Source organism: Pelmatolapia mariae, linkage group LG22 (genome assembly GCF_036321145.2).
Source record: "Pelmatolapia mariae isolate MD_Pm_ZW linkage group LG22, Pm_UMD_F_2, whole genome shotgun sequence".
Classification (NCBI taxonomy): Eukaryota; Metazoa; Chordata; class Actinopteri; order Cichliformes; family Cichlidae; genus Pelmatolapia; species Pelmatolapia mariae.
The window spans coordinates 1,921,521-1,934,633 of NC_086245.2; the positions used below are offsets into that span (position 1 = coordinate 1,921,521).

General features: G+C 38.9%; 1 gene segment (V, D, J or C); it reads left to right on the forward strand.

Moving 5' to 3' along the window:
* Positions 1–4,072: 4,072 nt before the first annotated feature.
* On the forward strand, positions 4,073–4,515 carry LOC134619785 (Ig kappa-b4 chain C region-like). The segment is given in 2 exon segments: positions 4,073–4,076; positions 4,181–4,515. Coding segments are annotated over 2 exon segments (339 nt in total).
* The last annotated feature ends 8,598 nt before the right edge of the window (positions 4,516–13,113 follow it).

A 13,113-nucleotide genomic window follows, 5' to 3' on the forward strand; every position in this document is an offset into this window, starting at 1 on the left:
AGGGATTTAGAAAAGAACAGCTGCTGTTAATATTTAATAAATCAACTGTGGTCGTGCATATTTTGTTTGAACTCATAACTTTTGTCACGTGTTTTGACACAAAAATGTAAACTAGAAATATATAATCAAAGGCCAGTAATGGTTAATGTATGTCATTTAGAAATGCTTGATATTTGACTCTGTACTGAATTATTAAATGTCAAATAAATAGATGAAAACTTAAATTAAAAAAACAATATTTTTTGGGTTAAAACACAGAGCAGGTAAGAGTTGGAAAGTTTTAAAAAGTATTTGATATAAACTTTTGACAATTGGTTTAATATACCAAATGTAAAATATATGAAAAAAACCCCCAAATGTTTAAAATCTGAAATGAAATTATTTCAGTGTTGTTTTTGTTAACACATCTGATCAGATTGTTATGTCACTGTATTTAAAATTCTATATTTTATGGTATATTGTGTGACTACAGCTGTTGATCAGTTCCTCTTCAGCTGTTTGAGGTTTTTGTACGGCGTTGTATCACTGTGTGAACGGGCGGCTATTATGCTGCTGACAGTAATAAACTCCTGCATCTTCAGTTTGAACTCCACTGATGATCAGAGTGAAGTCAGTCTGAACTGCTGTTGCCCGAAAACGATCTGAAACTCCAGACTGATGAATTGTAGTATCATAGATCAGGAGTTTAGGAACTTTTCCAGATTTCTGAAGGTACCAGTTAATGTCATCACCTATAGATGTACTGGATTTACATCTGATAGAGACAGTCTGTCCAAGAACAACAGACTCAACTTTAGGAGTCTGAGTCAGGACGATTTCTGCTGATGAACCTGAAAACATGAAAAAGAAGAGAAGAAGAGTTATTGAGACAAATCGAACTCAGAAAAAGATGATCAAACATTCAAGGATCATTTGTTTAACATGGAGAACAGATGGAAGAAGGTCAGTGCTGCTTGTCTCAGAGTTTCTCCATCATAGCAGAACATCATTGTAGTGAACCTGGCTGCATGCTGAAGCAAAGTTTTCACAGAGAGTCTCACCCTGAACAAGGAGCCCCAGGGTGGCCAGCAGTAGAGTCAGTGACATCATCATTGTGCTGCTGGTGTGTGAGTGGCTCTGAAAGGCCTGGACAGCCACTGATCAACACTGGCCTCTTAACAGCTGTGAGCAGAGAGGCAGGACACATATGCAAACACAGGGAGTAAGTCAGCTTTCCTCCTCATGTCATCCTGTGTCATATTTTTTTTACTTTGTATTTTTATTTATTCAATTTGCATTTACTAATTAAAGATATTTCAGCACACAGGAACATGTATATTTACTTAAGTATCCAAATCTCCACAATGTTTTATCAATTTGCATTTAAGATAAGATAAGATAAGATAAGATGACCTTTATTAGTCCCACACGTGGGAAATTTGTTTTGTCACAGCAGGAAGTGGACAGTGCAAAAGTTATGAAGGACACTTAGAATAAAATAAAATAAGAATAAATACAGTACACAACTGTACAGAATAGAATAAAAATAGAATACTATATACAGTAGAATAAAATAGAATAAAATATACAATAGGATAAAAATAGAATACAAATGCTATATACAACAGAGTGAAAAATACAAAGGTTAAAAGGTTAAACTTGACCAATTTTTCTTTTCCAATTTCTTCCATCATTTTCTCTCAGAGAGTCTGTGATGACTCATGCTTCTGTAGTTATGACTATAAATAATTGTTGAAACATATACATAAATGCATTAATTGTTACCTTTCTTGAAAATGTATCAGCCCTGATACTACAATCCCACACACCACTGCCAATCCATAACCTAATAAAGACGTAGTGTCAATCTGCAGGACCAGCACCCCAATACAGGAAGTCTGGATCAGCTCAGTGATATGAATATGATTCTGAGTAGGAGCATGCAAGAAACTATGATGAGAAAACATGAACATGGCCTGAACAGAATGATGAAATACGTACTTTTAACCTGACGTGATGTGGGGGACGGAAAACAGACCTAATAGCCACAGGAAGTGATCAGGGAAAGTGGAAACACTTGGGAAAATAGCTGACTGGAATACACATAATGATGCCACAGGGAAAGTAAAACAAAGCACAATGAACATGGAAATACTAGACTCTTCAAAGTAAAACAGGAAATGTGGAGAGACATAGACATGATAACATTTGATAGACTAACACAGAAGACAGGAAAAGACTCACAAGCATGGAGACTTAGGTGGTAACACAACTAGGCTAAACTTCAATTAAACCCTAACTAAGAATAACACCACAAGAAATTTACATATTTTAATATAACCTAAGAAATCAAAAATACTAAATAAACTCAAAACACTGGGTCACATCAGCCCCTGACACTAGGGATCAGTTAATGCTTTAATGAGGATAGAAATTATGTTTTTACAATCATTAGAGTTTGATTTAAATGTCAAGGAGATTTTGGGCCGATGTGTTATACAGAGCTCTCCATCTGCATGTTTTGGGAGAAAGGGCTTCATCCCTCCAGTACAGCTCAAATTCTGTGAGAATCAGTGCCAAGGAGCACTGAAGCTGTTCCTTTCAGTGGCAACTCAACACTAGTATTTAATTTTTATGTATGTATATATCTTTCAATTTATTGGATGCAAATATGTCTGTACGTACTTTTCAGTATTTATGGATGTATTACAATTAAACTATACTGCGTAAAAATTAGAAAAATGAAAAGAAAATATTTTAATGAATCAAAGATGTATGAGTTTATACTGAGATATTTTAAATCAAGTTTAAAATTCAATTTTAAATTGATGATTTCATTATTGATTGGTTTGATTTGAGTCCCCAAAAATCAATTTCTCCCATTTTCAAAACTCACATATTCAAAATAAAAACATATGTTCTTTAAATGTGTAGCACTGCAATAATTTCAGTTTTCAGATCAGTTGGCGAAACTGAGAAGGAAGGATTAAATTATTTTGTTGAGTTTGTTTGTTTCAGAGTCAGAGAGCCGTGTCTCTCTACAGTCAGAGGTTTTTGTACGGCGGCTCAATGAGTTTGTATCACTGTGGTGGACTTTTGGTGGAGGAACCAGACTGGATGTTGGAAGTAAGCAAGCCTTAGAGCTTTTTTAAGTGTATTTTTTCTTTTCATTCATTTTATTTCCTTTAATATTCAGCATGCTATGAGACACTTTATGTTAATTAATAATTTATAATTTCATATTTTCTTGCCCATGACACAAAGTGACCTTTTGAAATTTATATTCAAAAACTCATTACATTTTCTAATGAAAGCCTAGGATATTTCATAGTATTAATTATTATTTGTGGTTCTGATGATAAAGTTGTATTTTGAGGGCTTGTAGGTTTAGTTCAGTCTAACAGAGTCAGAGAGCCGTGTCTCTCTACAGTCAGAGGTTTTTGTACGGGGGCTCAATGAGTTTGTATCACTGTGGTGGACTTTTGGTGGAGGAACCAGACTGGATGTTGGAAGTAACTTTATTAAATTGTGTTCATTATTAAATATTATGTTTTTTCTTTGCTTGTTAGAATGCTTGAACGATGGAAATGTATTTTTTATTTTAAATAGTTTCGAGATAGATGTTTGCCCTCTTTGACGGGGCTAATTCAGATTAGCTCTGCAACATTAATATTTTTTAATGAAAAAGTTCATCTTCCTGTTATTAGTCCTGGAATTTCCACCACATCAACTCTTATTTGGACAAGTGAAAGTTTTCTTTGTTTTCCAAAAACAGGACATTAAAGAATACTTAAACTCATTGATATTTTTATTGTGTCAAAGACTCTTTCTGAATTATTTTTCAATTCTGTGTCACTAAATGTAAAATCTAAATGAGGGACAATTTGCGGTAACGAGTTGTTTCCCTCTTCTTGTTTCCACTATTTTCTTCAGTTATTTAGAATTTAGACTTCTAATCACTTTAAAGCTAAACTTCTACTGTAAATGTGTTAACATCGTTTCCAGTGTAGTTTGAACATATTTCAGGTCAAACTGTGTGATGATTCTCTCTGTGCTGATATGTATGAGAGGTTTCTTAAAGGGAAGTGAAACAATGTGTGAGTGAATGACTGGTGGAGCAGAAAAAACACCTGACAGAAACTTCTTAACGGAGAAATTCAAATTGTGGTTCCTGTCCTCTAAGCTGATTGGTGTTTCCTAGGTGATACCCGCCCCGCCCTGACAGTGCTGCCCCCCTCCAACAAGGAGCTGGAGAATGGGAAGGCCACGCTCATGTGTGTGGCCAACAAGGGCTTCCCCTCAGACTGGAGTCTGTCCTGGAAGACGAGCGACAGCAGTGGCAGCAGCAGCATCAGAGGGGAGGAGAGCAGGACTCCTGGAGTGCTGCAGAATGACGGCCTCTACAGCTGGAGCAGCACCCTGACGCTCACTGCAGACCAGTGGGGGAAGGTGGGCTCTGTGACCTGTGAGGCCACCCAGGGCTCCCAGACTCTGGTCTCAGAGATACTGAGGAGAGACCAGTGTTCCCAGTCCTGATGTCAATCACGGAGTCTTTCATGCTGTTTTTCTTCTGTCTCTTTGTTTCTTTTACTTCTCATATTAAGAAAAACGAAAACTAAAAAATGTTCCATCTCATGAATACAAAAATCATAACAAATGCCTCTACATTGATCCTTTTGTGTCTACTGTCTGTTCCGAAAATAATAAAAATCCAATGAGCAAACATGTTCTTTGAGTATTCTCGTGAAACCAGAGATATAGTAGTCATAAATTTTATTTGTTGATGGTTTATACCAGAATTCATGTTTTTGCAGGTAATTCATTGAATATTTTTGTAGGGTCTTTACCTACAATATAAAGCATCTTAAAGTAACTGTTGTTCTGATCTGGTGTAATTAAATTGAACATAAATATAAAAATATTTAAAATCTAATAACTGCAAATGTTAGAATTGAAGCTCTTATCAAATGATGAAATAGTTTACATCTCTGAGCAGCTGCTGATTCAGATTTTCCTCTTCTCAGTTCCTCTCCAGCTGAAGGAGGTTTTTGTACAGTGTTGTTTCACTGTGTGAGTGGGTAGTTGTGATGCTGCTGACAGTAATAAACTCCTGCCCCTTCAGCCTAATTCCACTGATGGTCAAAGGGAAGTCAGTTCCAGACTGAAACGACCAGAAATGATTCATCATGAATCAGCAGTTTAGGAACTTCTCCAGATTTCTGAAGATACCACGCAACGTCATCACGAACACCTGAACTGGCTTTACTGAGCTTTAGGAGACTGAGTCAGGATGATTTCTGTTGATGAACCTGGAAATATAAAAAACAAGAATTAATGAGAGAAATTTATTTAGTTTTGGCTTTTATATACTGCGTGTTCATGTTGGTATAGTAGGGTTAGTGTTGTGTATTTTTTATGACATATATACCTGTATACACCAGTCATATACTCACATACATACTTTGTAATCATATATACTCTGGAATCACTGTGAATAGGGATTTAACCTACATGTTCAAAAAATCACAAGACCCGCATATTTAGGTCAACATATTATACACAAATATATTGATAAAGTTTGTGGCACTTCTTGTATGAGCACATGTTATCAGTACTGTGTGAAATGTAGAAATTAGGGTCAATAAGTAACCTTTGACTGTATTATGGCCCACTGTGTCCTTAACATGAACTCTGCCCGGCTCAAGATGCACCTGGGAGCCTCTCTGCCAGTCAATGCTTACAAAACTAGTGAAGTGGCCGATATAATAAGCATCTGAGAATGCGCCTGGGACTCTTTTTTTCCTGCCTTAGTTGCCCAAAGCAGCGAAAAACCTTTCGATAACAGATATAGTAGCTAACTTGGCAGCAAACCCGACAAAGTTGTTGGTAGGATTAATTGTTATTACCCTGCAGCTGGCCTGATATCTGTGATTTTGCTTTTGAACTCACTTTGGCCATATAACTGTCAAAAGGACACCATTAAAAATGATGAATGGCAAGGAGTGAGAGCAGTGCCAGAAAGTTATGTAACACCAAAGTGACAGGAATTAAAAACGAACAAAATGCAAGTAGGACTGACAAGTGATTAAGGTATTGACAGATGTCTTACGTTGATAAATGGAGTGATATTGACATTTGTAAAGTTAAGGGAATACTTATTAGTTTGAAATTAATACGGACAGGGAATGAAAAATAACCAAGCAGGAGGAGGAGGTAGGGGTCACTGATGGGTCAGATGCGCCTCAGGTAGCTTTTGGGCTGCTGTTTGTCTGTTTGTTTTTGATCTGCATGTGCTTACGGCGAACACCCCGGGGGAGCTTTTTGCTTTATTGATGTTTTGCTGACCTTGACCGCTCAATAAAACAACTGGCATAGAACTCTGCTCTTCTCCTGTGATCTTTTGTTTTTGATTTTAATTGGAATTTGGATGCAGAAATCAACTTCTTCTGACTTGAGCGGTGCATGGTCAACCTCTAAAATTTGCGACTCGACATTAGGTGGTCACTCATGTTTTGTCCTCTTGACTTTGGACTTCCTATAAGAAAGATTGTCTTTCATTTTATATACATTCACAAGTTTTCTGAGGCTGTTTAATTTTTCAGTATTTTAACAGGGTTTACAGTGAAGTCATCTGAACCTGAAGTCAAAGGTCATGACTTAAATTTCTGAGAAATCAGATAAACAGTTGGGGTTGTAATGTAATTAAAAGTGATGACTGCTTTTAAGAGCATGGGAAATATGGTAAAATGTATATGTGTTTGTGGGTGCGTCTGTGCATGCGTACTTGTGTTTGTGTGTCCTCAGTGAACTGTATCAGTCTCTGCAGTATCTTCCAGCTGCAGCAGTCACTTCAGTTTCTGTTCAGTCTGACTGAGGGAGGTTTTTGTACGACTGTTTTTCACTGTGTGAACACCCACTGACTGTTAGGATAGTGAAAACTCTGACAGTAATAAACTGCTGCATCTTCAGCCTGGACTCCACTGATGGTCAGAGTGAAGTCAGAGTTTGATCCACTGCCTGTAAAACGAGCTGGAATCCCTGATGCTCGATAGCTAGCATAGTAAATGAGCAGTTTAGGAACTCCTCCATCTTTCTGTTGGTACCAGGCTAAACGATCTGAGTCATAAACATTCTGACTGGTCCTACACTTGATGCTCACAGATCCTCCCACAGCAGAGCTCACTGCTCCAGGCTGAGTCACTGTGTATTGTCCTCTGGACTCTGAGGATACAGAGACAAAAACATAAAGCAGCTTCATGGTTTTGTGGGCTTCATTTCAGAGGGACAGATGTTGATAGAGGAGAGGAGTTTGATTCTCTGGACTTTACCTGTGAAGCAGCAGCAGAGGAGAGTCCAGATGAGGACGCAGATCAAAGTCATGTTTTTGATGAGGAGGATTTCTGTGGCTTCTGTTGTGATGAAGGACAGCTGTCAGTCATCCAGTGTTCAACTCTCAGGACTATAAACTCTCCCAGAGCACTGGAGCATGGTGCTGCTGATGCAAAGTGGCTCTCTATGGAAATGATCTGACTGACTCCAGCAGGGACTTGGATCAATCTGATGATGGTGTTTGCTTTAAATAAGGAATTTTTAAAAATACATTTAGAATGTTACTTTGATCCAAATGTAAATCTTTGGGATTTATAGACAGATGACAAATTAAAGAAAAAGCTGGGACCAGTTATCCAGTTAGAGCGATGTCTCATTTCAAATTACTTACTGCTGGTCTGGGTGATCACTTTTATTATCTGATGAAACCTGTCTATCCTGTACTGAACGATCTCTCCTACGATAAAAATGCCTGAATTCAAAGGCTCACTGAGTGCTTGGATGAGTATAACAGTGATGTAAAAACTGTGTTGTGTCCTTTACAGCCACCAGATTTTAGCTCAGATGAAGATCTGAGAGATTTTTCTCCACTGTTTGAAGTAGTGTGCTTCTCCACCATCATGAAACATCAAATGAGGAAATACGTTTTAGAAGAACGGTCTTCATTCTTCTCATAGAGTTCAGAGAGTCAGAGAATAAATGCAGAAGATCTCTGAAGCAGCTGTGGCTGCACGTAGTGGCTGAACACAATAATAAGGCACTTTAATTTAATGATACTTTTATCTCTTCTTTGGAATTGTTTACTTACTTTTCCATAAAGTTTATCAGTCAGTTTACCAGGGGATCAATTGGAAGTATGTCTACTTACTTTTAAGTATTTAACAATGTGCATAAATAAGACTCAAGGTCTCATTTTTCTGAAAATTGATTAATTTTTCAGGAAATTAAGTACTTAACATTTTAAAAATGGCAAATTTTTCACTGTGCTATTATTAATTTTTGATTTTATCAATAATTCAGATTTTATAAAAGTAAAAAATTTTGGTGAGTTTATCTAGAGATTCTAAGTAAAAATATAAGTAAATGTAGATCAAATATACAGTATTCTTTCTGATAGTCATCCTGAGGTTTCAGTAGGGATGCTTCCCTCCTGATGAAGCATGTTTCTTGAGACATTTTGTAAGAACATGGATTTACTGATTACTTATTTAAATATTTTTCTAAAAAAACAGTTTTTTTGATAAATAAACTTATTTGAAGGGCAACAGGGTGTATCTCTCTCCTTTTAAGAAATATTTCTTGGCATGAGTTTAGCTCATCATAAGCTGCAAGTATCAATACAGCAGACTGCAGTATGTGAAGGCCTCAGTTAAGATTGGTGGCAGCTCCAGGGCCGAGAGATCTGGACGTTCTTCACAGTCATGCTACAGTCTTATTTTAAAATGGATTAAATTCATTTTTCACCTGAAAATTCTACAAACAGGACCCCATAATGACAAAGTGAAAAAGGTTTGGTTGAAAAGAAGGAAACCGAAGCTGAACTGAGAGTAAAATAAATAATTTTAAATTAAATTCTAATAATTTAAATAATATATTAAAATAAAATTTTGGAAATTTTCCTTATATTTGAGTAACAATTGTACACTGACTTTAAATGTCTATTATTTTGGGGAGAAAACATATACATTCAAATAATATTTGTCATTCTCCATCAGACTTTGAATGCAGTCGATCAGTTCCTCTTCTGCTGAGGGAGGTTTTTGTACAGCTGTTTTTCACTGTGTGAACGGAGTGCTGTAATCCTGCTGACAGTAATAAACTCCTGCATCTTCAGCCTGAACTTCACTGATGGTCAAAGTAAAGTCAGTCCCAGATTGACTCCCAGTGAAACGCTCAGAAACTCCAGACTGACGGTTTGAAGTCCAATAAATTAAGAGTTTAGGAGCTTCTCCAGGCTTTTGAAGATACCAGTCTACCTCATTGCTAACACCTGAGCTGGCTTTACATCTGATAGAGACAGTCTGTCCTGGAACAGCAGACTGAGCTTCAGGAGTCTGAGTCATGATGATTTCTCCTGATGAACCTGGAAATATGAAAAAGAAGAGTTATTGAGACAAATCCAGTTTGAAAGATGAAACATGACCAACATCCAAACATTAGAGAATCATTTCTCTGACATGGAGAACAGATGGAAGAAGGTCAGTGCTGCTTGTTTCAGAGTTTCTCCATCATAGCAGAACATCATTGTGGTGAACCTGGCTGCATGCTGAAGCAAAGTTTTCACAGAGAGTCTCACCCTGAACAAGGAGCCCCAGGGTGGCCAGCAGTAGAGTCAGTGACATCATCATTGTGCTGCTGGTGTGTGAGTGGCTCTGAAAGGCCTGGACAGCCGCTGATCAACACTGGCCTCTTAACAGCTGTGAGCAGAGAGGCAGGACACATATGCAAACACACAGAGTCAGTCAGCTGCAGCTGTTTCCCACTCAGTACTAAAAGCATCTCTAAATTATATCATCACATATTGAGGATATTGAATATTATGACATGGAATTGTAGTTTGTGAACATTTTAATTCTAAACGCTCAAATCAGCCCGTGCATGATTACACTGCTCCGTCCATCAAAAAGTCTGCGCCTGCAAGATAATATCACCTGTCGTCGGTCATTGGACTGACGATTGTGTGTTGGAAAATTTTTACATATCGCCCAACCTTATTACCTGTCCTTTTATTACCTGCACGAGTAGTGCTGGTCATTAGTGGCTAGCTAAGTGGGTATAAGGGTGTCATGGGTCTGTAGCTCTGTCCACCGTTTTAGGGAACATATTTAGTTTTAAAGTTAGTTACAGAGCTTTCCCTGCCTTTCTGGAGGGCTTATATTTCACTAAAAAACAATCTAATATGAATAGCCACATAATTATGGATTATTATAATTACAATATTCCAAAAAACAAACACTGTATTTTGAAGAAAATACAGTAAGAAACAGATTATATTAGATTTTTATTTCAAATATGACAAAATGCTGATTTTACAGCAGAAAAATTATTTTATATCTACAGTTTAAACATTTAATAAACTTTCTGGCTGCAAAGAGTGGCTAGTCTAACAGATTGAATCATAATAAATACATTATTTTATATTTATTGCTTTATTTGTTTTTTATTCTCATTACTTTATTATTAAAGCACTCGGAATAAATTCTGGATTAGCACCATGATGCAAACTTTTGGCCATAGTATGTACAGTATTCTGGAGAAAGTATAAAATGTCACTGTATATGCATGTGTGCGTGTGTGTGTATGTGTGTCTGTATACGTGCGTGTGTGTGTGCATGTTTTATGTGTATAGATTTTTTAAAATTATTACTCATGATATAACATAATATATGTTATATCATGATATAAAAGAGGAGTTGAAAAGGGTGCAGAGAGAGTTGAGGGGACTGATAAGGAATGGGAAGGACAGCTACAGGCAGAAGATGGAGAACCAGCTTCAGCAAAATAACGTTGGTGAAGTCTGGAGAGGCCTCAGAATCATCTCAGGCCACAAACATCAGAACTCTCTGCCTGGGAGGGATGTGAGGTGGGCAAATGAACTGAATCATTTCTTCAACAGATTTGATTCAGCCATGAGGCAGTCTCCAACATCGGCTGCAGACTCAACCACCCCCACTGCTGCTGTTCCACCTCTGACACCTCAGACACCTCACACCTCCTCTATTCACCCTGCTCACTCCTCCCCACCCCCAACAACAGCATCCAATACACAATCAACACAAGGCTCAGACTGTCTCTCTCAACCACCCAGGTTAGGAGGGAACTGAGGAGGATTAATGGCAAGAAGGCAGCGGGTCCAGATGGCATCAGCTCGAGGGTCGTCAGGTCCTGCGCGGACCAACTGTGTGGTGTGATGGAGCACCTCTTCAACCTGAGCCTGAGGCTGGGAAGAGTCCCACAGCTCTGGAAAACCTCCTGTGTTGTACCAGTGCCAAAGACTTCACGCCCCAAGGACCTCAACAGCTACAGGCCGGTGGCTCTGACATCCCACCTGATGAAGACCCTGGAGCGGTTGGTCCTGGCTCAGCTTCGGCGCCTTGTGAGCTCATCACTGGACCCACTTCAGTTTGCCTACCAGCCTGGCATTGGAGCGGATGATGCCATCATTCACCTCCTACATCGCTCCCTCGCTCACCTGGAGACCGCTGGAAGCACTGTGAGAATCATGTTCTTTGATTTCTCCAGTGCCTTCAACACTATTCTTCCCTCGGTTCTGAAGGACAAGCTGGAGAACTCTGGAGTGGACCATCACCTCACTACCTGGATTTTGGACTACCTCACCGACCGACCACAGTATGTGAGGACTCAGGGCTGTGTGTCGGACAGGGTCGTCTGCAGTACGGGGGCCCCACAGGGAACGGTTCTGGCTCCGTTCCTCTTCACCATCGACACTGCAGACTTCTCCCACAACTCCACCCAGTGCTTCCTGCAGAAGTTCTCTGATGACTCTGCTATAGTCGGCCTCATCACTGATGGGGACGACAAGGAGTACAGAGGACTGACTCAGGACTTTGTGGACTGGTGCCAGCTGAACTACCTCCAGATCAATGCCAGTAAAACAAAGGAGCTGGTGGTAGACTTCCACAGGCACAAACATCCTCCACTGCAACCACTGAACATCCAAGGTATCGACATTGAGACTGTGGACAGCTACAGGTACCTTGGTGTTCATCTGAACAACAAACTGGACTGGACTCATAACTCAGACGCCCTCTACAGGAAAGGGCAGAGCAGGCTGTACCTGCTGCGGAGACTCAGGTCGTTTGGAGTGGAGGGCCCACTCCTGAAGACCTTCTATGACTCTGTGGTGGCCTCAGCCATCTTTTATGGTGTGGTCTGCTGGGGTGGCAGCATCTCTGCTGGGGACAGGAAGAGACTGAACAGGCTGATCCGAAGGGCCAGCTCTGTTCTAGGATGCCCTCTGGACCCAGTGGAGGTTGTGAGTGACAGGAGAATGGTGGCTAAGCTGTCATCCCTGCTGGACAACATCTCCCACCCCATGCATGAGACTGTGACAGCACTGAGCAGCTCCTTCAGTGGGAGACTGCGGCACCCACGGTGTGGGACGGAGAGATTTCGCAGGTCTTTCCTCCCCACTGCTGTCAGACTCCACAACAAAGACTTTAACTGATCATACACACACATCCACAAATGTGCAATAACACAAATGTGCAATAATCTTTCTGGCACCGTTGTATTTTTCACTCTGTTGTATATAGCATTTGTATTCTATTTTTATCCTATTGTATATTTTATTCTATTTTATTCTACTGTATATAGTATTCTATTTTTATTCTATTCTGTACAGTTGTGTACTGTATTTATTCTTATTTTATTTTATTCTAATTGTCCTTCATAACTTTTGCACTGTCCACTTCCTGCTGTGACAAAACAAATTTCCCACGTGTGGGACTAATAAAGGTCATCTTATCTTATCTTATCTTATCTTATCTTATCTTATATAGTCTGAAATATTGAAAATGGATGATCTAGTGAAATTCCAAACAGCACAAATTCTATTCAAAGCAAAAAATAAAGAACTGCCAGCTAATATTCTGAGTATGTTTTTTTGAAAGAAGGAAGTTATAATTTAAGGGGTTTTTGTAACTTCAAAACAGGGAAGATACGAACTACAAGAAAAGGCTTTTGTGTTTCTGTTCATGGAGTGAAACTGTGGAACAGTCTGAATATGGAATTAAAGCCAAACATAAAACTGTTCAAAAAGAGTTATAAAAATATGATCTTCTC